The sequence below is a fragment of the Herpailurus yagouaroundi genome, unplaced genomic scaffold (genome assembly GCF_014898765.1).
Source record: "Herpailurus yagouaroundi ecotype Mexico unplaced genomic scaffold, PumYag 142, whole genome shotgun sequence".
In the NCBI taxonomy this organism is placed as follows: Eukaryota; Metazoa; Chordata; class Mammalia; order Carnivora; family Felidae; genus Herpailurus; species Herpailurus yagouaroundi.
The window spans coordinates 56,970,922-56,996,965 of NW_024412397.1; the positions used below are offsets into that span (position 1 = coordinate 56,970,922).

The 26,044-nt window shown below is 38.6% G+C and overlaps 1 protein-coding gene across 4 annotated transcripts in view; it reads right to left on the bottom strand.

Annotated features, from left to right (window-relative positions):
- L3MBTL4 (L3MBTL histone methyl-lysine binding protein 4) overlaps nucleotides 1-26,044 on the bottom strand; it is a 359,374-nt gene that overhangs the window by 267,698 nt on the left and 65,632 nt on the right. For all 4 annotated transcript variants that reach the window (XM_040479355.1, XM_040479359.1, XM_040479357.1 and 1 more), the window contains 5 exons: nucleotides 12,115-12,219; nucleotides 10,678-10,813; nucleotides 8,580-8,671; nucleotides 7,213-7,367; nucleotides 6,062-6,138 (listed from right to left, as the gene is read on the bottom strand). In XM_040479355.1, the coding sequence (XP_040335289.1) occupies nucleotides 6,062-6,138; nucleotides 7,213-7,367; nucleotides 8,580-8,671; nucleotides 10,678-10,813; nucleotides 12,115-12,219 (565 nt within the window). The remainder of the gene's footprint in view (nucleotides 1-6,061; nucleotides 6,139-7,212; nucleotides 7,368-8,579; nucleotides 8,672-10,677; nucleotides 10,814-12,114; nucleotides 12,220-26,044) is intronic.

Here is a 26,044-nt window from a genome sequence, read left to right on the forward strand (position 1 = left end):
TACCTACTGTATGTTTCCAACTATATAACATTCTGGAAAAGGCGAAACTATGAAGACAACAAAAAAAAAAGAAAAAAAGTTACTGGCTGCCAAGAGTTCGGGGAGTGAGAAAGAAGACTAGGCAGAACACAGAGGATTTTTTAGGGCAGTGAAAATATTCTGCGCGATACCAAAATGATGGTCTACATGTCTTTAGGCACTTGTACAAATCCACGGAATGCACAATACCAAGAGTGAACCATGAGTAAACTATCTACTTTTGGGTGATAATGATGTCAATGTAGGTTCATCAATTCCAACAAATGTATCACTGTGGTAGGGAATGTTGATACTGGCAGCTGGTTGTGCATATGTGAAGGAGGAGGTATAAAGGATATCTCTGTACCTTCCTCCCAATTTTTCTGTGAACTTAAAATTTTTCTAAAAACTAAAGTAAAAAAAAAATAGGATGATACTGGCATAAGGATAGGTGTATAGACAGACCAATGGAATAGAATCGAGAATCCAGAAATGAACCTAAATATCTGTAGCCAATTTCTTTTCAACAATGGTACCAATACCATGTGATGGAGAAAGAATAGGCTTTTTTAATAAATGGCACTGGTTAAACCGGACCATATCCAAAAGAATGAAGATGAACCCCTGCTTTACTTCATATACAAAAATTAAATCAACATGGATCAACAAGTCAAATATAAAAGCTAAAATTATAAAATCCATAGAAAAAAACATAGTGGGGGCGCCTAGGTGGCGCAGTTGGTTAAGCGTCCGACTTCAGCCAGGTCACGATCTCGCGGTCCGTGGGTTCGAGCCCCGCGTCAGGCTCTGGGCTGATGGCTCAGAGCCTGGAGGCTGTTTCTGATTCTGTGTCTCCCTGTCTCTCTGCCCCTCCCCCGTTCATGCTCTGTCTCTCTCTGTCCCAAAAATAAATAAAAGTTGAAAAAAAAATTTTTTTTAAAAGAAAAAAACATAGTGGTAAATCCTCACAACCTGAAATTTGGCAGTGGATTCTTGTATTTAATACCAAAGCATGATGAATGAATGAAAAAATAGATAAATTGGACTTCATCAAAACTAAAAACTATTTTATGGCAAAATACATTATCAAGAATGTGAAAATACAATCTATAGAATGTGGTAAGACATCTGTAAATCATTTATGCAATATAGGTTAGTAAGTGGAAACAATTTTTAAATAATATATAAATAATAAAAATATAACCCAGTGTTTTAAAAAACAAGCAAAAGATTTAAATAAATATTTCTCAAAAGATATGCAAATGACCCATAACCACATGAGCAGATGATCATCATCACTGATCATTAGAGAAGTACACATCAAAACCACAATAAGATACCACTTCACACCCAGTAGGATGGGTTTAATTAAGAAAACAGAAAAGAACAAGTTTCTTTGAGAAGTAAGGATGTTGAGAAGTAAGAATTACTGCATGTTGCTAGTGAGAATATTAAAATAGCACAGGTACTTCAAAAAACAGTTGTCGGTTCCTCAAAATGTTAAACATAGAATTATCATATGACCCAGCAATTCTACAATGGGTATACACCAAGGAGAAGTGAAGACACATGTCCACACAGAAAACTGTACATGAATGCTTATAATAGTACTAGTTAAAATAGCCAAAGGTACAAACCAAATGTCCAAGAGATGAATGGACAGACAAATCATGGCGTGTGTACATACAACAGAATAGTATTCAATCGTAAAAAGGAATGAAATACTGATACACGCTACAACTCGGATGAACATTGAAAACATTACACTAAGTAAAAGAAGCCAAATACAAACACGTATTATAGGATTCTTTTTTATATAATACGTATTATTAAGATATGTATTATTGGGGCTCCTGGGTGGCGCAGTCGGTTAAGCGTCCGACTTCAGCCAGGTCACGATCTCGCGGTCCGTGAGTTCGAGCCCCGCATCAGGCTCTGGGCTGATGGCTCAGAGCCTGGAGCCTGTTTCCGATTCTGTGTCTCCATCTCTCTCTGCCCCTCCCCCGTTCATGCTCTGTCTCTCTCTGTCCCAAAAATAAATAAAAACGTTGAAAAAAAAATTAAAAAAAAAAGATATGTATTATTATCAAGAATGGGCAAATTCACAGAAAGCAGAGTAGAGGTTACAAGGGGATGAGAGCAGGGAGTGGGGAGTATCTACTTAATAAGTACAGAACGTTTTTATTAAGTGATGGAAGTTTTGAAACTAGAGAGCTAGTGGTTGCATAACACTCTGAATACACTACCACTAAATTGTACACTTTATTTTTTTCAGTTTATTTATTTATTTTGAGAGAGAGCACGAGCTTGAGCGGAGAAGGGCAGAGAGAGGGGGAGAGAAAGAATCTCAAGCAGTCTCCAGGTTGTCAGCATGGAGCCTGATGTGGGGCTTGAACCTACGAACCGTGAGATCATAACCTGAGCTGAAACCAAGAGTCAGATGCTTAACCAAAGAGCCACCCAGACGCCCCTAAATTATACACTTTAAAATGGTTAATTGTGTGTCATGTAAATTTCACTTCAATTAAGAAAAAACAGAATACCTTGGAACAAATTTAATGAAGTATAAGACTTACAGACTGAAACCTACAAAATATCATTGAAAGAAAACTAAAGATCTATAGAAGTGGAAAGGTGTCCCAGGTTTATGGGCTGAAAATTTTAATATTTTCGAGATGGCTAATTCCTAAATTGATACAGATTAATCCCTATCAAAATTTGCATTGACTTTTTTTGGACAGAAATTGGCAAGATAATTCTAAAATTCATAGGGATATGTTTGCAAGTGACTCAGAACAGCCAAAACAATCTTGAGAAAGAAGAAAATAGCTTAAAGGACTCACAATTCCTATTTTCAATACTTACTACAAAGTTACAGTAATCAAGATAGTCTGGTACTGGCCTAAGGGTAGACATGTAAAGGAATGCAACAGAATTGAGAATCCAGAAATAAACTCACGTATCTATAGTCAACTGTTTTTGTCAATAATTCTGCCAAGGCCAATCAATAGGGAAAGTAGAGTCTTTAGTGACAAGTCTTTGTGACCAAAGATTAGGCAGTGCTTTCTTAGCAAAAGCACAACAAAGGAAAAAAAAAAAAAAACAGATAAATTGGACTTCATCAAAATTAAAAACTTCTGTGCTTTAAGAGAAGCCATCAAGAAAGTGAAAACAACTGCAGCATCTAATATCCAAAGAACACTTACAACTCAATAATAAAATGACAAATGACCCAATTTAAAAGTGGGCAAAAGATTTGGATGGATATTTTTTGAGAGAAGATACCACAGTAAAAGATGTTCAATATCATTAGTCATTATAGAAATGCAAATCAAAAGGACAGCGAGATCTACCTTCTACCCACTAGGATGGCTGTAATCAAGAAGACAATAACATACTGGTGAGGATGTGGAGGAAGTAGAATTCTCATTCGTTGCCAGTGGGAATGTACACTGTGTGGCCCCCTTTGGAAAACAGTTTGTCAATTCCTCAAACAGAGTTACCTTATGACCCAGCAATGCCATTCCTAGAATTATACCCAAAAGAAATTAAAACATATCACTCAAAACTACCTAGAGGTAGGTTAACAGGAAAGTTTATAGCAGCTTTATTCATAATAGTCATTAAGTGAAAACAAACCAAATGGCCATCAACTAATGAATGCATGAACAAATTGTGGTATATCTACACACTAAAATATTATTTGTAAACAAAAGGAATGATGTACTGAGACATGCTACAACATGAACTCGGAAAACATTACACTAAATCAAAGAAGCTACGACACAACAAGCCACATACTCTATGATTCCACGTGTGGCCAAGTGTCTAGAACAGTCAAATCCATAGAGATAGGGAGTGGTGGTTGCCTAGGCCTGAGAGGGAGAAGAAAATGAGGATGACATTCTTTGGGAGGTGATAAAAATCTCTGGTAATAGATAATGGTGATGGTTGTACCACCTTGTGAGTATACTAAAAACCACTGAATTATACACTAAAAGGTGAAATTTGTAATACATGGATTATATCTCAGTAGGAAAAAGAAGTAGGTAAAGAATTTGCTACAGAGAAACAAAGGGTTGTATGAATTGGGGCTTAGAGGAGGGTAGTATTTTACTGTATAAAAACACTCTGTAATGTGTAAAAGAAACACCAACAAGTATATAAGGTTTAGAGGTAGGTTAACTGAAAGATTCTAATTCAGACATTGTATAACAGGACAAAATCTCCTCAGAATTTTAAACCTAAGTCGTAGGGAAGAAAATCTGACCCTAAAGCATAGACTATCACTAAATTAGTCTATGGGGACAACTCTTACTCAAATTTCAGAATGGTAATGGTATTTGTATATGCAATCAATTCCATGGGGAAAATGACAAACCTAGGTTGGTACTTTATTCACTTTATGAACTAAATAGTTTCTGACTCCCATCAAGTAGAACCTTCAACCCTTGGCTTTATCTGGGGTATGGGAGCTTTGCCTCCTCAATTCTCAGTTCACGCTAATGATAGAAAGATTCTGGACAGGACAGGGGTGCCTCGGTGGCTCAGTCCGTTAAACATCTGACTTTGGCTCAGGCCGTGATCTCACGGTTAGTGGGTTCAAGCCTCACATCAGGCTCTATGCTGACAGCTCAGAGGCTGGAGCCTGCTTCGGATTCTGTGTTTCCCTCTCTCTCTGCCCCTTTCCCGCTCGTTCTCTCCCTCTCCCTCTCCTTCTCCCTCTCCCTCCCTCTCTGTCTCAAAAACAAATAAACATCAAAAAATTTAAAACAAAGAAAGATTCTGGACATACAATTCTTAAAGTACTACACAGACTACTTCTCGACTGACACAGCACCAAGAGACGAGGTGATGAACTTAACCACAGACTCTATCCATGAAGTCTAGTGAGAACAAGCTACAGGCAGCAGAGAAGTGATTCCACTAAAGGAAATGGGAAACAGAGTGTGCTCTACCTCCAGACACACCAACTCAAACAACATGTTCTGAGATCTCGCAAACACTTCACCTCATCTTGAAGAACATTACTCTAAAGTTAACTTTAGCCAGTTTTACAGAAAAATAGGACAAAAACTCTAAATCTGTCTGCGTATCAAAATCAGAATTTGGGAAGACGTTACACATTTTATAAAACTTTTCTAGCTAACTGGATAGTTTAAATAGGTTGTGTTTTTTTTTTTAATTTGGCTTGGTTTGGTTTGTTGATTAGTTTTTAGTTTTTGAATTTTTTTCATGCCGTTTTGATGACAAATCCTTATTACTTTTCTGTATTAAGAAAAAAATATTAAAACACAGTAAAATTCTAGAATCATTCAAATAAAAACACTAAATACCTGCTCCACTCTAGAATGACATGTCACATACTCTACATTTCTTCCTGCACATTTTTAATTGAAAGAAACTGTTTTCTCCTAGAATACTTATTGTAAAAATGCTAAGCTTATGCAGCCACTGTATCTAACTAATTTTCAAATTATAAAACATAAATTTGATAGAGAAAGTCTCTAAATACTTAGTATTTCTGTAGTGAGAAAAAATACAAATAACTAGAAAAAGTCCCTACTTTGGTGTTTAGCTGAACCATTAAGTTGGTGTGGTGAAGAGTTCTGGCAAGTCTGAAGACTCACGGCTAATTTTCACTCCTTAGATTTCTCCATTTGTCATTTAACCCCAAAGTTAAGTGTATTTAATAATCTTATGGCTCAATTAGTGAATTAACATAAGTTATAAGATAAAGTATGTAGGCGGAAATAGCTAGTTCAAAATACGGATCTGTAGCAATGGTACTCATTTCATTGGGTAAAACTTTTTAGCAACCTTTTTTAAATGGCCACCTAATATATCTTTATAAACAGAGTCCATTTTCATTACAGGAAAGACGAGCAGATTTCAGACATGTGGGTTACTTGGTCAATAGAATCTTGCACAGTATTTTTATCACACACTTGGTGTTGAAATGTGGTTTGCATACACAAAAATAAAAACAGGCATTGCCACTCACACAGAGATGCTTCAAAGAAAACCCAGCCAGTCCACTCACCTTGGGGTGCTATCAGAGTTCTTCCATTCTCCTGACACCAACCAACTGGCTGGACATAAGGGCTATTTACATCACACCTGCAAAACAGGATTCTGTTTCAGAGCCTATATGACTCGTGCCAGAGAGAGAATCCAAGAGTAATGACCATTCATTACTCCATGGAAGATAGAACTACATAACTAAAATATTTTGTAGCTAAATAGAATCAGAAGTAATTTTTAGCACTGTATTTCATAAGCTAAGTGACCAAACCTCTCTTGAAATTTAAAAGTATTTTCAAAGAGTGTTTGACTAGAACCCGAACTGCCAGTGATATCCCCAAGGAGTGCACATTTTAATAAGCTTCCTCCACCACTTCTTGCTAGCAGCAAGGAAAAATATTAATAGGCCGGCCCAGAGTTTCATAAGACAGACCAATCAGACTCCATATGCCTACCATTTCCTCCCTCTCCGTTTCAAGGAACCCAGACCATTCTACCTAAGACACATAGAACAATTAACCAATGTTCTACTTCTTATCCTAGTTCAAAGAAGAAAACCGGGTCCCCTTCATGCACATGAAGAACCACAGCCTCAGGCAGAGACGTGTTGGTTATTCAGGATATACTGTGAAGAAACGCTACAAAAATGATTTTTGCCATTCCCTCTTCTATATTTCAGGTTTTTACCCAGAAAACCCTTTTAACTCATGCAATGTTAGTTTAATGGTATCGTAGCATACATTTTCTCTGCTCCCCACAGGCTTTCAAATAATTCACTCCTCCGTTCTCCCTGTGAATCTTCCCTTTAAAAAATATGACAGGCTGAGTTCAACATTTTTCAGGAAAAAAAAAATACTGCAAGTTCTTAACTTCCTCTTCATAGAAATACTTCCCTCACAAACTAGACACACTATAGTGAAGGGCCCTGAACTGGTCATATTATTTCAGATGAAGCCTCATTAGGTAACCTCTCATAGAATGGAGAAGTTTCTCGGGTTCTTTAATTCAGCAATTCATGTGGAAGAGAAGGAAGGTAGTGAGAAGTTGGTCACTAAATTCCTGATGTTCATTACTCTAAGAACAGAAAGAATGGTGACAGGACTGGAATGAAATTAAATTCTTAACACCAAACACGAACACACGAAAATAAAACGCACGTTGGTGTCTCACCAGTAATCGTAACTATCATCCCAATTGTCAAAATGCACTAGTAAGCGATCTTCAACAATATCTGCTATGGTTGCCACACACACCAAGGAAGGGTTCTTCCTGTCGACGGCCTCCAGCTTCATTCCAACCTGAAATTCTTTAGGCATTGGCCCATTCTAACACAGCACCAGACGGAAGAAGCACAAAGAGAAACAGGACACCAAAGAGGACTGAGCCACTGTCAAAACTTCTTTGTTTAGCATCCGAACAGTCTAAGGGGTAGCAACACTTACCCTCCGGAATGAAACCAGCAAATGCTAGTAATAATATATTGCAGTAAACTGTTAACGAAGTTAACCTTCATAACAAAAACCCAGGTAACCAGCTTTTACATTTGCATGCAGGAAACTTTTATTTCCCTCCTCATTATCATCTTCCCTTTTCAGTTCTTAGAAGAAATGGTATTAATTTTAAAATATGATGTTTACTGAATGCAGGGAGTGTCAAATAATTTTCTCTGCTCCTTGTAGGCTTTTGAATAGTTTCCAAACATCAGAGTTTGAAGAAGTAGTAAAGACAGGCTCTTTAGCACCAAAATTATCATTTACTTTGATGAGATCTGAAAATAGTGGCTTTCTCAATATTTAAGAAATACATGCATTAATCCACAAATAAACTTAAAAATAATCCAAACACGCTTTTTGTAGCATCTGTACATATTTTTTCATATTAAAAACCAGTAAGGGCTATGATTTACCGTAACATTACAATAATAAAACTCCACTTCTTGTAGCGTGTAATTAGCCAGTCCTGGGATTTAGAGAGTATACATACAATATATTGGGACAAGAAGAGTTTTTTTTTTTTCTATCTCTTCACTATCTATTCTGCACCCTTACTCTCGTTCTCTCCTGAAGAGCTGGTAGGTTGCTGGGGACACAGGGCATAAGGAGTATGCTCTACCCGAATCTTCATATGCCCCTTGAATCTGTATGAAATGTCACCCTCTTTCTTGTTACACATAAATCCAACTAAGCTGGGTTTATTCAAAGTCCACCTGTGATAACTACCAGTCTCAAAACACCAAAGGTAAGTTGAAACAAGTAACTCATTGGAAGCAAAAAGAAAAAACATTTCTAAAAGGCATTTTAAATTTTAGCAGGATTTAAATATAAAATCTTCAACTCTCTGCCTCTGACTAAAGTATTTAATTGTAAATTTAAAGGAGGAAAAAAGATATGACCATAGGAAATTGACAAATTAAGTGAGAAAAGTCATAGGAAGCTAAGGATTCTGAAAAGATTAAAATACAACAGAATATATAGTGGATTTTAAGACATTTAAGCTCAAGTGGAAATCTGATTTATACTGAGGAAGAAAATACTTACAGAACTCCGGTTTCTGAATAATTTCTTGGGAGCATTTTGCAATTTGCAGGCCTTCAAGTAATCCATCCAAACAAATTTATCTTTTCTATAACCTAAAAAAAATATGGATTGCTCAAAATACCCACAGGATATAACCGTGTGCATATTAAATATATTAGCCTTCTCTAGACTTCTGTCATAAATTCACTGTCCTTTAGCAGACCACAAAAGACTTAAATTAAAATCCCTAAATTGTTTCAATGTTTTTTAACGTATGAAATTCAAAACTGTTGTGACTTCCCATCAGGCGTGCCACTCCCTACAAATTTTTTAAACTCATTAAGATATGGAACTGGTACCCTGGAAGCCTGATGGGAGTCTCATCTCTTAGTAAGGCTTTCCAACATGGAAAAAGGGAAGAGACCAAGTTCCTGAGTTGATCATCACCCTGAAGAAGTCATCTCACTGAGAATGTCAGAGATCCTACTGATGCAACAATCCAGGGTGCCAGCCCTTGGGGAAATTACAGAAACCCCTTCACAATCCAAAGACCATCTGGCAGCCCCAGATTTCTGCTGTTTATCTTTATGGGGTTTCCATTTTTTACTTTTCCTCCTCTCCATGTGCCTAAAAGTGGCTCACACAGTGCTTGCCCCGATAAGAGGGGCTCAATAAATATTTTCTGATTAAGTGTTACACAGAATAGAAGTCAAACTCCTTGCATAGTCTCCAAGGTCAGGGTTAGACCCCTAACTCCATCTCCTACCTCTTGCCTTTGTTTTCTCTGCTCCAGGCACATTCATCGCCTCGAGATTTCTCAATGTGGCCAGAGGCTCCAGCCCCAGGGTGTTTACTCTTGCTTTTCTCTCTGACAGGCTTCTTAGCCAAGGAGCCTCACTGGTTTCCCTCATTTCATCCACCTGTGTATGGGAAGTGATGTTCTCACGCCCTTCCTCAGCAAGCTCTCCATCCCCTAACCCAGTCACTGCTTGACACTATAGTTTATCTTTATTACTGCTCTCCCCTCTGGAATGAAAGCCTCATGAAGACGCAGATGGTTTACTGTCCCCAGTGCCTGCACACAGCAAGGGCTCCATAAATACCTACTGAATGAATGAGCCTGTGACCAGCTTTCATGAAATCCAGCAATCTTAGGGATTCTGCCATTAGTCTTAGGGACGGATCCCCCAAGGATACTCTGAGTTGGTTACGGAGAATGAAATGACTATATACTGACTCCAGAAGAGCCACAGCCATCAAATACTCTAACATCCAAGCAGGAGACTGTATACAGAAATCTGCTGTGCAAGGAAATGGGCCCACAGGCATCTCAACTGATTAAATCCTCATCTCACCAGCACACAGCAAATAAAAAAGGCTTCAGTCACATCTACCAGCACCAGGTCCTCTAGCACATAACAAAAGACAAAGATGAGATTTTCAATTCCCAAAAAAAGAAAGCAGATTGTGAAACTGTCTTCTCTTTCATAGTTCCCTGTTTTCCAAGATTTGTTTGAAACAGATGACATACAGTGAATCAAAGTTCCTCCCTGTATGACATCAGTGACTAAGTGAAATATTTCATTTCAATCGTGATGAAAAATAAGTTTCTTCATTCCTTATAAGGTTTTAATAAACTTTATGTAGGGGCGCCTGGGTGGCGCAGTCGGTTAAGCGTCCGGCTTCAGCCAGGTCACGATCTCGCGGTCCGTGAGTTCGAGCCCCGCGTCAGGCTCTGGGCTGATGGCTCGGAGCCTGGAGCCTGCTTCCGATTCTGTGTCTCCCTCTCTCTCTGCCCCTCCCCCATTCATGCTCTGTCTCCCTCTGTCCCAAAAATAAATAAAAACGTTGAAAAAAAATTAAAAAAAAAATAAACTTTATGTAACTCATAAGATTTAATTTCTGCCTTAGGTACCTTATCAGAATATTTGACCTTAGTAATAAATGGTGTTTTTCTTTTAAAGACATTTATTCATTTATAAAAATGGTGTCCTTGTAGTCTTACTTCTTTTTGTGGGTTAAACTTTCATTTTGAAAATCAATTCACACCAGGCTCTCTTGTTAGTGTTTCATAAAATGTTGTTAAAATAAAACAAACTCTCTTTCCAACCTGGCTTACCCTTAGGGATGTGCAATTCATGTTTGGTCTTTTCACACCACCCTACTGGATGAATGTCAGGGGAACCAGCATTGGTCCAAAAATCGTAGCAGCTTAAATAACCATCAAAATGAAGTCTTAGGCGGTAACCACACACCTGTAAAATGGAATGTTTACAATCCTTCATTAAGTGTCACACATTTGAAGGGTACACAAAATTAACAAAATTGTCATATATTCTGTCAGTGCCATCAACATATTTGAACAAATCCTTCCATACAAATGTGTTTGTGTTAAAAAAACAAATTTAGAGAGGCGCCTGAGTGGCTCAGTAGTTTGAGCATCCGACTTCAGCTCAGATCATGATCTCGTGATTCATGGGTTCGAGCCCTGCGTTGGGCTCTGTGCTGACACCTTGGAGCCTGGAGCCTGCTTCAGATTCTTTCTCCCTCTCTCTCTGCCCCTCCCCCACTCTGTCTCTGGCTCTCTGTCTCTCTCTCTCTCACAAATAAAATAAACATTAAAAAAAATTAAAAAAACAAATTTAAAGAGGACAACTGAATAAAGCAAAATGCTGACAAACAGACACTATCTTTTAAGTATCTAGAATTTTTTCTATAAAAAAATATCTTTTTACTCATTCTAGAAATCTGAGGTCAATTTACATCTCCATCAATCAAAAAGTTTATTTGTTAATTCAATACCTGTTAAATATTGCTTTCAGAAACCCCACCTCCTGCTGTCTAGCTTGGATTCATATCCCAAGACAGTGTAAGCTAAAGTACAGAGCAAAACCAAAATGGACATGGCCTCATTTCAACTCTAACATATGGATCTAGCATACCTAATAAAGGAAATAATAAAACAATGTGGAATGCATCCTTAAGAGATGCTATACAAATTTTAATAGCTATAATCAATCAGTAAATTAAGTGAATAGTGCTTTTTATGTGGTTATTAAAAATACAGAGTTTTCATCATTTTAATAATATAAAACATTTACTAAATATTACATCTTATAAGCCATTTACTTTCATCAATGGCTCCTCATCCTACATAATTTTCATAAAATGCTTGCATTTATATAAATATATAATTCATGTGCATAGGCATTTTTCATACACATTTCTCATTAGTTCAGCTAAAACTTAAATAATTATGTCTCGTTTAACAGACAAAAGTAACACTGTGGGATTCACTGATTTTCATCAACCTCAGATGAAAACTTTACCAATGGAAACAAGGGTAACTGCTGGTGATAAAGGACTTATTAGAAGATTAATCTTCAGAGAAGGAAAAAAAATTCATTAAGAAACGTATTTCGCCCATCACTGACTAAAATTAATCCATAATGTACTGGAACTTGTTTATAACAGAAAGCACTCAAATTCATTATTCTCTAGAAAATTCTCTTCTGTCACTGTGCACTCAGCCCAAGACAGTAACACCATCTCTTACCTCAGCTACAGACAGTACACAGAATACAGATGGATGTCGGGGGTCAATGCCTTCTAATCTCATTCCAACCTGAAAACCATTTTCGTGCTCCGGAAAGGATTGGTCCTATGAAATTTCATGATATAACATTAGCTACCGAAATACCTTCACAATTTGATATTAAAACACTTGGTGTGGCTCTGCATACAATCAAGAACTTACTGTACTAGTTTGAAATCCCAGTGATATAGTTAAAGATAGCTTCTAAAGATAGAAGGTTGCTTTTCTATATTTGGCCCACAAAGAGTGTTTGATCATTTGATCATTATGAAACAGTTCGTATGAGAAACTACATGGCCTATGAACTCCCCATTTATCCCTTTTGCCCGTTTTTCCTTAGTGATTTTAAGGAATTCTTGCCACACTCTGGAAACAATCCTTTGTTGATTATAATGATTACCTATTCCCAGTCTATGACTTGGCTCTTTGTTTTCTTTATGATAACTTTGTTGCAGAGAATTTTTTTTTAATTTTAATGTAGTAAAATATACCAATTATTCCCTGTACAGTGTGCACATCTAATCTATGAAATGCCTCACAACCCTGAAGTTACATGGACATTCTTCTGGTGTTCTTTTAAAACTTCTGTTCTTAATATTCAAATCTACAACACAACTGGAATTAATTTTGTTCTATGGTGTGAGGTAGGATCTATTTTTTCATATGGAAAACAGAGTATTCGGCAAAATTTTTGGTATAGTCTCCAGTTTTCATTATTCAGCAAAGTTATCACCATTATATCATGTTTCTACATATCTGTAGGTCTATTTCTGGCCTTCCTATTCTGTTCATTGGTGTATTTGCCTATATCACATTGTCTCACTTGCTTATAATGACTGTCCAGAGAGCAATCTTTATCATATTGAGTTTTCTAATTCAGGAGCTTGTTCCCTCTCCATTTCATCTAATCACTTTAGTTTGTCCAAGATGTTTTTACAATTTTAAAACAGACTTCATATGTTATTAAAATTTTCAAACAGGCTTCAAAAATGCTTTCTTACATTTATTTCTGTATACCTTTCAATGTTTATTGTTACTGTGAATGGAATCTATTTTGTAATAGACTTTAATGTATTCCCATTCATATTATTTTCTTTAATACTAGCCTTGTTTCCCACAGCCTTGCTAAATTATTATTACTTTTGAGCAGTTTTGAGCAGATTCAGCATTACTAGTCAATTTATTCTTAATTGCAGATAAATTATAAGTATGCTAATAGAAAGTAATGATTGAAATCTAGTAGTTCTATTAGATCAAGAGCTGATTTTTAATCACTAATTTTATTACTGTTTATTACTAGTTACATATTAGTGTTTATTTTTAGGGTGAAATTTGTTCTTTTGGAAAAAATATTTTCATTTGGATATAATGTCAAACTTACAAGTTGCAAGAACAAAATAATACAGAGAACATGCATAGCCTTTGCCTAGACCCAGTTATTCTTAACAATAGTAGAGGACCTCATTTGTTTTATCATTTCTCTTTGTTCCCTCTCTCATACATCTGTGTATGTACACAGATATAGATATACACAGATACATACACATGTACTTATAATTTTTTCTAACTCATTCGAGAGCCCTTTACCCTTAAGTACTAAATGATTTTCCCAAAGAGCAGGCAGTGTACATTCCCCAAGAACAGGAACATTCTCTTACATAACAACAGTTCAGTTATCAACTTCTGTAAATTTAACATTTATATACTGTTAACTAATCTTCCATTCATATTCCAATGTTTCCAACTTATCCAACAATGCACTTTGTAACATTGTCCCCCTACAGAACAGGATTCAGTCTAGGGTCAGATATTAAATTTAGTTGATATGTCTTTTTACTCTCCCTTAATCTGGAACATTTTTCATACTGTTTATCTTTTATAACATTGACATTTTTAAAGAACATAGTCTTTCCCCTCCAACATTCTGTTAAATAGAAAGTTCTCATTCTGGATGTGTTGGATGTTTCCTCATGATTACATTCGGGTTATGCATTTTCTGCCAGTATACTATATGGGTGATGATGTGTCCTCAGGAGATCACATCTGGAGCCACATGATGATATCCATGACTCCTCTTTCTGGTGATGTTAATTTTGATCACAAAATTACAGTGTTGTCAAATTCCTTCATTATATAGTCACATAGAAAACACACATTCACATACACATTTACACATATATGTACATATATGCATTCTTATGTATATTTTATAAACGTCAAGTTCAGACAGAGAAGTCTAATTCCAATCCATCCCTAATGGGCTTATTCTGCCTTTTTCCATCCACTTTTGTCTTTTTCCTCCAACCAGGTCCACACATGTATTCATATACTGAATTCTATAGCGTATCTGTTAGAGTTTCAGGACTATACCACCTACACTCCTATAATAAACATAACTACAGAAAAACTTCAAGATTTGCTTGCAATTCTCCCTCCCTGCTCTGCCATCCAAGAATGGGGTATATAGTTAAAAACTGTGTTCATATACTACTTGGATTCATGTTTTTCTCTGCCTTTAGTGCAGTTATGGTATTCACTTGAAATATGGTCGAGTTCGTTGATTTAAATGTGCTTTCGGTTCTTAATAATTTATTTTTATCTCTTAATATGTAGAATGTTAACATGCTTCCAAAAGTTAAAGCTATACAAAAAAAGTTCTCAAAGAAGTGCCTCTCCCTCCCATATCCTATCTGCCACACTCCACCTCTTATGGGTAACCAACCTTGCTGTTTTTTGGCTTGTCCTTCCTGGATTTCATTTTGTACAAATAAACACTTATGTTTATGTTTTGTCTTATTTTTCCCTTCCTTCTGACACAAAAGGTAGCATACTATACATACTATTTTGCACGTGTCTTTTTTCACTTCCTAATGTCCCCTGGAAATCACTCCATGTCAGGTCACAGTGACGTCCACATTCTTTTTCACAGCTGCATTTTACTCCACTGTGTGTATGTATCATAGTTTACTCCACCATCCTCTACAGCTGGGTGAATGCCTTTTTTATATGAACATGAAATTGTTTTCATAGCTTTATAAATTGGCTTGTAAAATGTCGTTAAGAACATTCACAGATCATTTTAGAAGCTTCCAAGGAGAAACTTAAAGGATGACAAAACCCAAAACGAAATGGCAAGAATGAATGATTTCTCAAGAATATTTTATTTCTGCAAAAATAAATGTCATGTGTGTGTTTAATTCCCCCAGCCTTCTTCTCACATCTACTCTGTTTTCCCGCAGATTGTATGTAACAGGTTTTGTGTGACTGCCTCCTGTTCGCTGCTTTGAAATTTTCTTGGTTAACTTCAAAAGCACTGCACACACATACATGTGTGTACACACAACACTGATAAGAAAGCGAAGGGGAAGGCGAGACACGGGGAGTATACTAATAACGCTGAAAGGAAATTTAAGAAGCTATTAAAAACTGAGAGAACATTTTTCATGTTTTAACAAAACTTCAAGTACAAAACTGGAGACGGGGAGGAACCAGTATTCTATGGAATGGACTATACTTTCTTTTCACATGTGAATGACAAATTCAAGATACTGACAATAATTCACAGCCAGGAGTTAGGATGATCAACATTACTCTTGTTAGCTTTTTCAGAGGTTTTTTTGAGTGAAATTTGGGAGCTTTAGATAACATTGCAAGGGACGCTGCATGGCTAAAATGACTACAGCATTCTTTGGAGGGTTTCAAATAAAAAACCATTCATTTTGACAATCTGAAAGGCAGCATTTAGTGAGAAATAGCATTGCTTTTCATCAATCTCTTTTGTTTAATGGTTTATTCATAGCACATTTAATTTTTTCTTCTCTATCATATATTTTATGAACATAACTGATAGCCATGTTGTAAAATTATATTTTATGATGACAAAAGGGAGCTGGAATCACACATAAAGCAAACAATAGTCTGTTAAACTCAGTCACAAAAAATCGTAAGGTCTGTGGACCTGAAAAAACTTTTAGAGATAAATAAACTCAAACCCAGAGAGGTTAAGAGACTTTCTCAAGGTCACACAACCTGCTTAGCAGCAGATTGTAACTAAGGACCCAAATCTGCCAACTCTTCACTCCACAGCTGGGGAGTGTTTTCCTGCAGATTGTATGTAACAGGTAACATACAGGTAACAGGTTTTGCTTGCTTTATATGTATCAGTATGTCATGGTATTTATAAAGTGCTTAGAACAGGATCTGGCCCAGAGTTAAGTGCTACGTTGTATGTACTTTATAAATACCAATTCATTAAATCATCATAAAAACCATATGAAATAGGCATTATGTACATTTTACTGATAATGAAACTGGGGCACAAGAGGTTATGTAACGTGCCTCCTGAGACCACAATGTGTGTCTGGCTTTAGTGTATGAGTGAGTAATCAATATACTAGATCAACATCATCACACTCACTAACTAAAGACTTCAACAATTCTTAAACTTTTATTTTATAATTAAAATGTAGAATGAGTTTTTAAAATCTCTAAAATTTGTGGTCTGAATATGTACTATACGACCATTAAATGATCCCCAAATGCCATATGAGAACTTAATATGGACTAAAGGTGGCACTTTAAGTCAGGGGAGTAAACGGAACTATCATTAGGACACGTGAGTATCCATCTGGGAAGACTAACTCAACTATAAGCCTACCACAGCAACGTATGCAAAACTAACTTTAGAGGTAGAGAAAACAGACACAATACAATGGAATACAATGCCGCTATTAAAAAAGACCTGAATTTGCTGAGGTGTCATGATAGCCATGACATACTGATACATATAAAGCAAGCATCAGATGAGTGGAACACAACTATTTATATAAGCATTATTCACATATCTGCATAACTGCATAATACAGACCTGGAAGTATATACATGAAATCATTTTGAGTGGCTCACCTAGAAAGGGGAGCCAGCAGAGAGAAAGCCTTTTCACACTCTTCTGTCTTATTAGAATTTTTAAATGGCATTATAATTAGTTTTAAAAAATCATTGTGTGCCCCCCCCCAACACACACACACACAAACCTAGGTGATGACGATGCCAGGCAAGTAGATAGGACATAGGTCCCAAGAAGCCTTGTGTGTCTTGTTAAGGAACTTTCAGTTTATTCTTAGTCAATGAATTGCCAGAAAAAGCTTTTAAGCAGAGGGGAGGAAAAAAAATTCTTGCATTCTGTAAAGATCTTATTAGTGGCAGTATGGAGAATTAACGTAAAAAATAGCAAGACTAGAAATAGGAAAGATGCTTACGGAGGCTTTTAATATCTACTGATAATTGAGAATTTGCCATGTGCCATGTATAGTACCTAATTCCGCTCATTTAAGCCTTAAAACTCACTGTACTGGAACTATACAATCCCCATGTCACCTATGAGGCTCAGAGACATTCACAGCTAGTCAGTAAAAACCTGGACTGCAAATTCAAACCCTGGTCCGTGTGCTGAACCGCAATCCAGAACACTGCAGGAGGCTGGACAAGTGACAATGAGGACCACAACCAATGCAGAGCCGGAGCTGGGAACAGGCGGGAGGGGCAGGTTCACCACCCACGCAGGAGACAAGACAGGCAGTACCTGATGACCGGATGGATGCAGAGGACAAAGATGGCAGGGAATTTTAAACTGACACCCACGTTTCAGGCTTGGAAGAAATACCCAAATTTTCCATAATGTGATAATTTTTACTTTTATAATGTTATCAATATCTCCTGATACCTTCAAGGACTTTATAGACAGCTCGTGGACAATGACATTTTTGTACCTACTTTTCAATTCCAACTTTCTGGTGCATTACTAAAGCTTCAAAGCCTCCCCCCACCCCCAAACCCCTGGTACAGTATCTTGCAATGAATCTTTCATCTTTCAAGTCTATTCACTGCAAATACTGGCAGACTATGAGAGGTTATGAAACTCCTTTCTTGCTTTCTCCTCAGGGAGCTTTATGATTTTCACCTGAGCTAACACTAGAACCTATCAGGAATATTAGAATCCCTCCTGGCTTCCTCTGGTTTTAATCACAGAGAAAATGGAGATCTTGAATATATGTAAATCTATAGATAGACACAGATATACATCCATATATACATACACGCACTCACACAGAGCATCCAATCATGTACATATGCACATTTGTTTTTCTATTCTTGCCTAAACTACACCTTAATGTAGCTGTTTTTAATGGTGGGGCAAGGGCGGGGTCCATGACTTTAATGGTGGAGTAAGAGTGGCATCTATGATGTCTTCAGGGACTCTAGAAGCCTCCTTAAAATTTCATGTGCAAATGGATCTAAGCACTTCTCTAAGGAGATTATCAATAGCTTTCATTAGATGTTCAAAAGGGTCTCAGACCTAAAAAAAGATTAAGAGCCACATGGCTGTCCTTTAAGGGAATCTGTCATTAATCAATCCACTGACTAAACAACATATTTAGGAATCTTCACTAAGCAGACAAAGCAGTTCACCGCAGCTGTTCATCACGGATATACAGGCCAGGCAACAAGGCATGCTTCAAATCCTGCTTTTTCAACTGATGCCTATTTTTGCCACCTATTTGTTAGGCTAATGGGGAAAAATCATCACCTACATAATTAAACATAACTCGCTGCAAGGCTTCAGTTAAGATGGCAGTGAAGGATGGCTGATTGTGTATTTTTAAACTCTCATTTTAGAGACTACTTCCTTGTTATTTTGAACATTTTTCATAGATTAATTCTGTATCCCAAACTGCTGCCAAGATTATAACAAGAAGCATTCTACAAAAAGAGAACACAGAACTCATGATACAACAAAAGTATTCTTTAATAAGTTAGTGGATATAATTCCTACTGCTTTTTCGTGAATATTTTACTATAATCTCAGATGCAAAAATTCTCATTTCTCCAGAACTACTGACCTTATTGATAGTAAGAAATTTGGCTGGTGTGTGTGTGTGTGTAAATCCAGTTACCCTAACCTACCCACTGACTGATTTATAGTCTCAGAAACAAAAAGAAAACACTTAGCAGAGTGGGTGATATACTGTTGGATTTAGGAAGCTTTATACCAACAAAAATCTTTATGAACAAAGAGAAAGAACCCACACAGTATAAAATAAAATACTGCATAGAAACAACTTTTAAAAATAACTTCTGAAGTTGTCTGATAATTCACTGGCCATCACTGAGTAGATGCCACAAATATCTGAGTGTAGTGTCTACAACAATAAACCACATATTTTTTTCCCCAAATGACTAAACCCTTCTAGGGAAAAAAGACAAAGATATTTCTAATATAAATTTGCTTTAACTGAAAGAGAAGAGCTGTGAAAACTATCTACTCTTGATTCTGAATACCACTATTTTCTTCTTTTAATTTCTCTTCCTCTGAACATCTCTGAACACGACATTCAGCTTCCAGCTGGAACTGCAGATAAGCAGACTGTACAGGGGCTCCAAGCCTCCCCCACCCCAAGAAGGAACAGGCAATCCTGATCAGACTGTCCAGCCTCACTACTTCAGATGTGCTAAACCATTTCCCAGGCCTCTGGTATTTTGAATCCCACCATTACAGAGAAGTGGATTCTAAGAATAGGAAAAATACCTGAGCTACAAGTTCAGGATGGATCTTCAGTTTTGCCCCAGAACTTACAGCTTTAGAGAACATGAGAAATGAACATGAATGAGAATTCTCTCCGTTCTTCAGAGTCCCAGCCATTAATCAGCTTAAATGACTTCACTTTGCAAGGAGTCTAGTTTTAAAATATACTTCTTTCTCTGCCCTCAATATGCCTTGTGATTTAAACCCCAACCAAAGGTGTGAATATAATACACACAGTATTTTTTTCAAAACATGTTTTTTCCCTAGAACTCTTTCTTTTAATTTTTTAAAATTTAAATCCAAGTTAGTTGACATATAGTGTGATAATGATTTCAGGAATAGAATTTAATGATTCATCACTTATATACAACACCCAATGCTCATCACAAGTGCCCTCCTTAATGCCCATCACCCATTTAGCCCATCCCCCCACCCAACACCGTGCCAGCAACCCTGTTTGTTTTCTGTATTTAAGAGTCTCTTATGGTTTGCCTCCCTCTCTGTTTTTATCTTATTTTTCCTTCCCTCTCCCTAAGTTCATCTGTTTTGTTTCTTAAGTTCCACATGAGTGAAATCATATGATATTCTTCTTTCTCTAGCTGACTTATTTCACTTAACATAATACACTCTAGTTCCATCCATGTTGTTGCAAATGGCAAGGTTTCATTCTTTTTGATTGTCAGGTAATATTCCACATACATATATGTATGTATTCCATTGTGTGTGTGTGTGTGTGTGTGTGTGTGTGTGTGTGTGTGTGTGTATATATATCACATCTTCTTTATTCCTAGGAGAACTCTTAAATATCAATGATGTTATCTTAAAATGGGGCAGCAAAATACATACAGAAGAGAAAAACAAGCAGTAAAACAAACAAGCACACACTTTAAGTATTTGACAGAGCACCTGGACAGAGACTATAATCTGATTCTAAGCACATGAGAATTCATAGTATGATTAGGTATTTCATTTTTGTTTATACAACTACCAAAAAAGCCATGCATGGTCATCAATGTGACTAATGATTAATATTTAAAGTATTATCTAAAAAGGATCTATATTAAAACTACAATAGGGTTCTCAGTGATTAGCAAGTAATTTGGAAGCACATTCAAAGCACAAAAACTTGACATTTGACTGAACTGTTTTGGTTGAAAAAGTCCTACTTGTCTGAAATTGTTCTACAGGGGGTTATAACAAATACGAATTTTCATGGCAGCATTTTTCTGCACCTGCAAAGCTAAACACAAATCCAGGCTTTATAAAAAACAAAACACAGACACAGGTTTTTCAGATTCTATTTAATGTACTGGCATATTTAAAAAATAGATTTTTAAAAATATAATTCAGGTCTGGGTACAGAAGTTAAATTTAGAGAGAGTGTGTAAGCTATTCTTTCACTTGGACTTCATAAGGAAAGTTGAGAGAGAACAACAGTGTGTTCAAATAAAGCTGTCATGTCTAGGGCCATTAGGAGGTTAAATTGAGAAGGTGTCTTTGTTCCCCAACTACCCCCAGCTCTTTCCCAAAGAACCCCCCACAGCACATCATCCTACAGATGGCTGAAATTTCCTTATCAGGACACAAAGTATTTCTTTCCAAAATCGTAACAGATTACTACAGATTTTAGAGATGTAGAGGGACAGGGTATAATACAAAAATGTGTTAAGGAGTGTCCAAGAAAAAGATGTTGCTAAAGGAAGCAGGGGAAGAAAAAGTAGAAACACCAAATCCACATGATGATTTTGCCTTGCTTTAGGAGACAAAGGAGAGCAAATGAGGAAATATATCTGTTTTCCTCATAAAGATGGAAGGAGCAGCATCACAACAAGAGTAGAAGATGTGGAATAGCAGTATCTACCAACACTAAGATTTCAGATGAAGCTCCAATGATGGGTGGTTTTCAGACTTGACATTCACCCTGAAGCACAGAAGATCAGGGAACTGAGATGGAACACCTCAGTTGATAGGCCATGCTTGATGGGGGCAGCCAAGAGCATTACTGTGGTCAAAGAGAGGCAAGTCCCAGTGAGGATGAAGTCTCGGGAGACTTGGTCCTGGCTAGTGTTCTGAATAAATACTGTCAAGAAGGGCAGAGAGAAAGTTCTGGGGAGAGCAAAGGACTAGAATCTGAGAAGTATAATTTTAAGAATTCTTACATTTGGGCACCTGGGTGGCTCAGTCAATTATGCCTCCAACTCTTGATTTTGGCTCAGGCCATGATCTTGTGGTCTATGAGATCAAGCCCCACATCAGGCTCTTTGTTGACATTGCAGAAGCTGCTTGAGATTCTCTCTCTTCCTCTCTCACTGCCTTTCCCCCACTTTCTCTCTCAAAATAAATAAATAGACATTTAGAAAATGAATTCTTGCATTTAATAAAGTGAACTATACATCAGTCACTATATTGTGCTAAACACTTTACATACATTTTATGTAATTCCTCAAAGTCCCTAAGAAGTGGGTGATACTATCTTCCACTTTCAGTTAAAAAACTAAGAGTCAGAGAAACACATCAGAGTCCTTCTTCTATTGAGGGGAGAAAAATTTAAAGGCCTTATTGAGGAAGCACATGTCCAAGCACCAAGCCAATTAAAGATGCTCAACAGTGCACCTCTCCCAGAGAATCACAAAGCAGAGGGAATTTTTTAAAAAGAAAGAAACCCAATCAGTCTTCACAGAGATTACAGTTCTACCCAGACACAAATCACACTTGTGTGCAATCACAGAGAACAACATAAAAAGCCATCAGACATGCTATGTACACAAATGACAACCAGAACCACAATTTACAACAATCATTCCAGCAATACAAATCTGTTACAGTTGTTATCAAAATGAAGTGGAGGGCTTACTCCCAAATGAAGGCAGTAATGGTAGGGGCCGAGAGAAGAAACTGAAGGGGCAAAACCTGAGCAGACTAGATTGCCAGACATACTCAAGCAGAGAGAGGAGGAATGGCAGCTGGCCACAGGGCAATGAGAGTAGAGGGTCCTTCCCAAGGATGAGGAGCCCATGAAGCAGACTCACACAGGTAGACTGAGAAGAGGAATCGGTCTTCATGTACTGAGTGTAAGCCTGCTGAGGGCCACGCTGAGGAAGAGGCCAGAAGACCAAGAGAAAGGTCTGGGAGGTTATGGCCTCCATGAGGTCTAGTCAGAACTCGAGTTACGGGGATGGATGAGATGCCCCGGGAGCCATGCAGAATGGGGCCCTAGATGGAAGCCCAGGAGAAGAGGAGGACTTTCGGAAGCACCTGGTGAGGAGTGGCTGGGAACAAGCAAAAGCAGCAGCTGACCACGGACAGAGTCCTGGAGCAGAGGGGGTGTAAGTCAAGGATGTAAGTCAAGGTGTAAGTCAAGTCAAGGATGAAATCATCTGCGGGCATAGTTTCGGCAGTGGTTGAAGTAAGGGCCAGGATGCAGTGCTCGGAGGGTGGGTAAAGTTTAGAAAATGAAGAAAAGAGAGAATTCAGGTGAACATTTCAAGAAGCTAGACCAGACTAAGGAGATGAGCTATTGAGAGGAGGGCCGGACCAAGGGACGGCATGCTTTCCTAAAGATGGGACAGACAGGCATACTTATGTTCTAGATATAAACATTCAGAAGGGAAGGCAACTTACAAGCAGGACATGAGATGACTGATGGGTAGTGGATGAATTCTCTCTGGAAAAGCAGAAACTGGAAAGCTTCAGAGCATAGGTAAAGGGACAAGGAGCAGGAAGATTTCTTCCAGTCCAACTCGGGAAAGATGTATGAATAGGTGTGAGTCACAGTTTGTGGCAGGAAGTGGAGGAAGGACACAGCACATCCATCAAGGGACTGACTCCTTCTGCTGGGAGGGAGGGAGAGAGGGCAGGTGCCTGAGAGAAGAGCTTTCCTAGGAAACAGGTGGTGCTCAGACTGATGACCCAGAAAGATGCCCAGGCACTGCCCTCTCAGCAGACTGTAGGTCTGCAGTGCCACCAATCTGCAAGGCTTTGTGGTTCTTCTCCAGCAGTGCCTGGTGGCTTAGTTAGGTGCAGAAGTTAGGCACACATGATTCATCCAGAGCCGGGGTTTGGGCGGTCACATATGGGGAGAGGATGACAGGGGGACAAGGCAGTTGAAGATCCTGGCAAGAGAGTGGCTGAAATGATGGACACAGGGGGCCTAGCCTGGCCAGGGGCAGGTGTGAAGCCAGAAGGAAGAAAAAGGACAAATTCAACAACCACAAGTGTCAGTGAAAGGAAAAACTGGTGTTGTGAAAATAAGGGGAAGAAAAGGCTGCACTGGCAGTGGACGGGACCACAAAGTGGGACTTAAAGGTCCACACTGCAGGGGCACCTGAGTGGCTCAGTCAGTTGAGCCTCCAACTCTTGATTTCGCTCAGGACATGATCTCACGGTTTGTGAGTTCGAGCCTCAAGTTGAGTTCTGTGCTGACAGCTCGGAACCTGCGTGGGATTCTCTGTCTGCCCCTCCCATGCGCGCGCACTCTCTCTCTCTCTCTCCCTCAAAAGTAAATAAATAAACTTATAAAAATAAAGGTCCACACTGCAGAAGGTGTTTGGTTCTGATCTATGCAAGTGTGGCGTGCAGTGGTGGACTGTGCTGGAAAGGAGGGTCAGGCCCTGGGGGGAGGGACTCAAGGTACCAGGTGCTCATGTGGGCAAAGGATGTGCAAGGATGAGAACAATACTGTGGCAGGAGAAGAGGAAGACTCAGAAGCACAGCACGTGAGTGTGCACACACACAACCATGCACATGCACAATCCAATGAAGTAATAAGGGTGGAAACGGTAGGGAGGAGACGGCATAAACCTCAAGGGAGGAAGGCTGGGTACGTGACAACATACTAATGAGCAGGCAGGAGGCAGGAGGAGGCTGGGCCCGCTGACCCTGAGGGATGGAGAAGTGGGTCTGGCAGAGGAGAAAGTGCACTCTCAGGAAGCAGAGGTTACGGCCAAGCAGCTGTGCATGCTGGCTGGGGAAAGGAGGGACCCATATGTTGAGCTAAGGATGATGCATCCCTTGTTTTGCCACAGGGCGTGCTGCAGAGATCACAAGAGAATGACAGGAGGGGGCTGGCCATGAGAAGTCACTCTGGCCAGGGTCAGCTCAGCCCAGCAGTGGAAAGGGGATGCACCTGTGGGCAGTGGCTTCCAAACACAGCCATGACCTAATCCCTGAATGTGTGAATACAGTATGTTACAGGACAAAAGGGACTGTGCAGATGTGATTAAGTGGGGAATCTCAAGATGGAGAGGTTATCCTGGATTATCTAGGTGGGCCCAATGTCATCACAAAGGTCCTTGCAGAAGGGATGCCGAAGGACCAGGGAAGGAGACGTGACCATGGAAAGAGGTTGCAGTGATGTGGGTCCACAAGTTAAGAAATGCAGGTGGCCTCTAGAAGCTACAAAAGGCAAGGAAACAGATTCTCCCCTACAGCCTGCAGAAGGAACATAGCCCTGTTGACCCATTTTAGACTTTTGACTTCCTGAACTTAAGATAATAAATTTGTGTTGTTTTAAACCACTAAGTTTATTGTAATTTGTTACAATAGCAGAAAGAAAGAAAGAAAGAAAGAAAGAAAGAAAGAAAGAAAGAAAGAAAGAAAGAAAAAGAGAAACAATTCCCTTGCTATATAAAATTCAAACTACAGGGGCGCCTGGGTGGCGCAGTCGGTTAAGCGTCCGACTTCAGCCAGGTCACGATCTCACCGTCTGTGGGTTCGAGCCCCGCGTCGGGCTCTGGGCTGATGGCTCAGAGCCTGGAGCCTGTTTCCAATTCTGTGTCTCCCTCCCTCTCTGCCCCTCCCCCATTCATGCTCTGTCTCTCTCTGTCCCAAAAATAAATAAACGTTGAAAAAAAAATTTTTTTTTAAAAAAATAAAATTCAAACTACAACTATATACTACACTATAAAAGACATACTGAGAAGCCTAGGAGAGTTTTAGTTTTTCCAGGACAACTTTCATCTTGTCCTGAAATACCAATCATATTAAAATATGTAACTGTCTCTGACCTGCAGGGACCTAAAGCACGCATTTAGCCTATTTGCTTGGCTATCCAACACTGGCTGGGAGACAGGAACATCTGCTGGGCATAAAAATCAGAGCTTTCTGGGCCAGTGACTAAGGACAACGGGGAAGTGTGGTTTGTGGGACAAGGGCGGTTTAGCACAAGGGCAGGAGCTGTACTCCTCCAGTCAGACTTGCCCCCAGAGTGCAGGGACAGGTATAGGTGGAGGTCTCACTTGCTCATGGGCAGATTACACTGGGGGTGGCACCTGCCTTCTTGCTAGTCCTACACTGTCCCCGACCTTAACT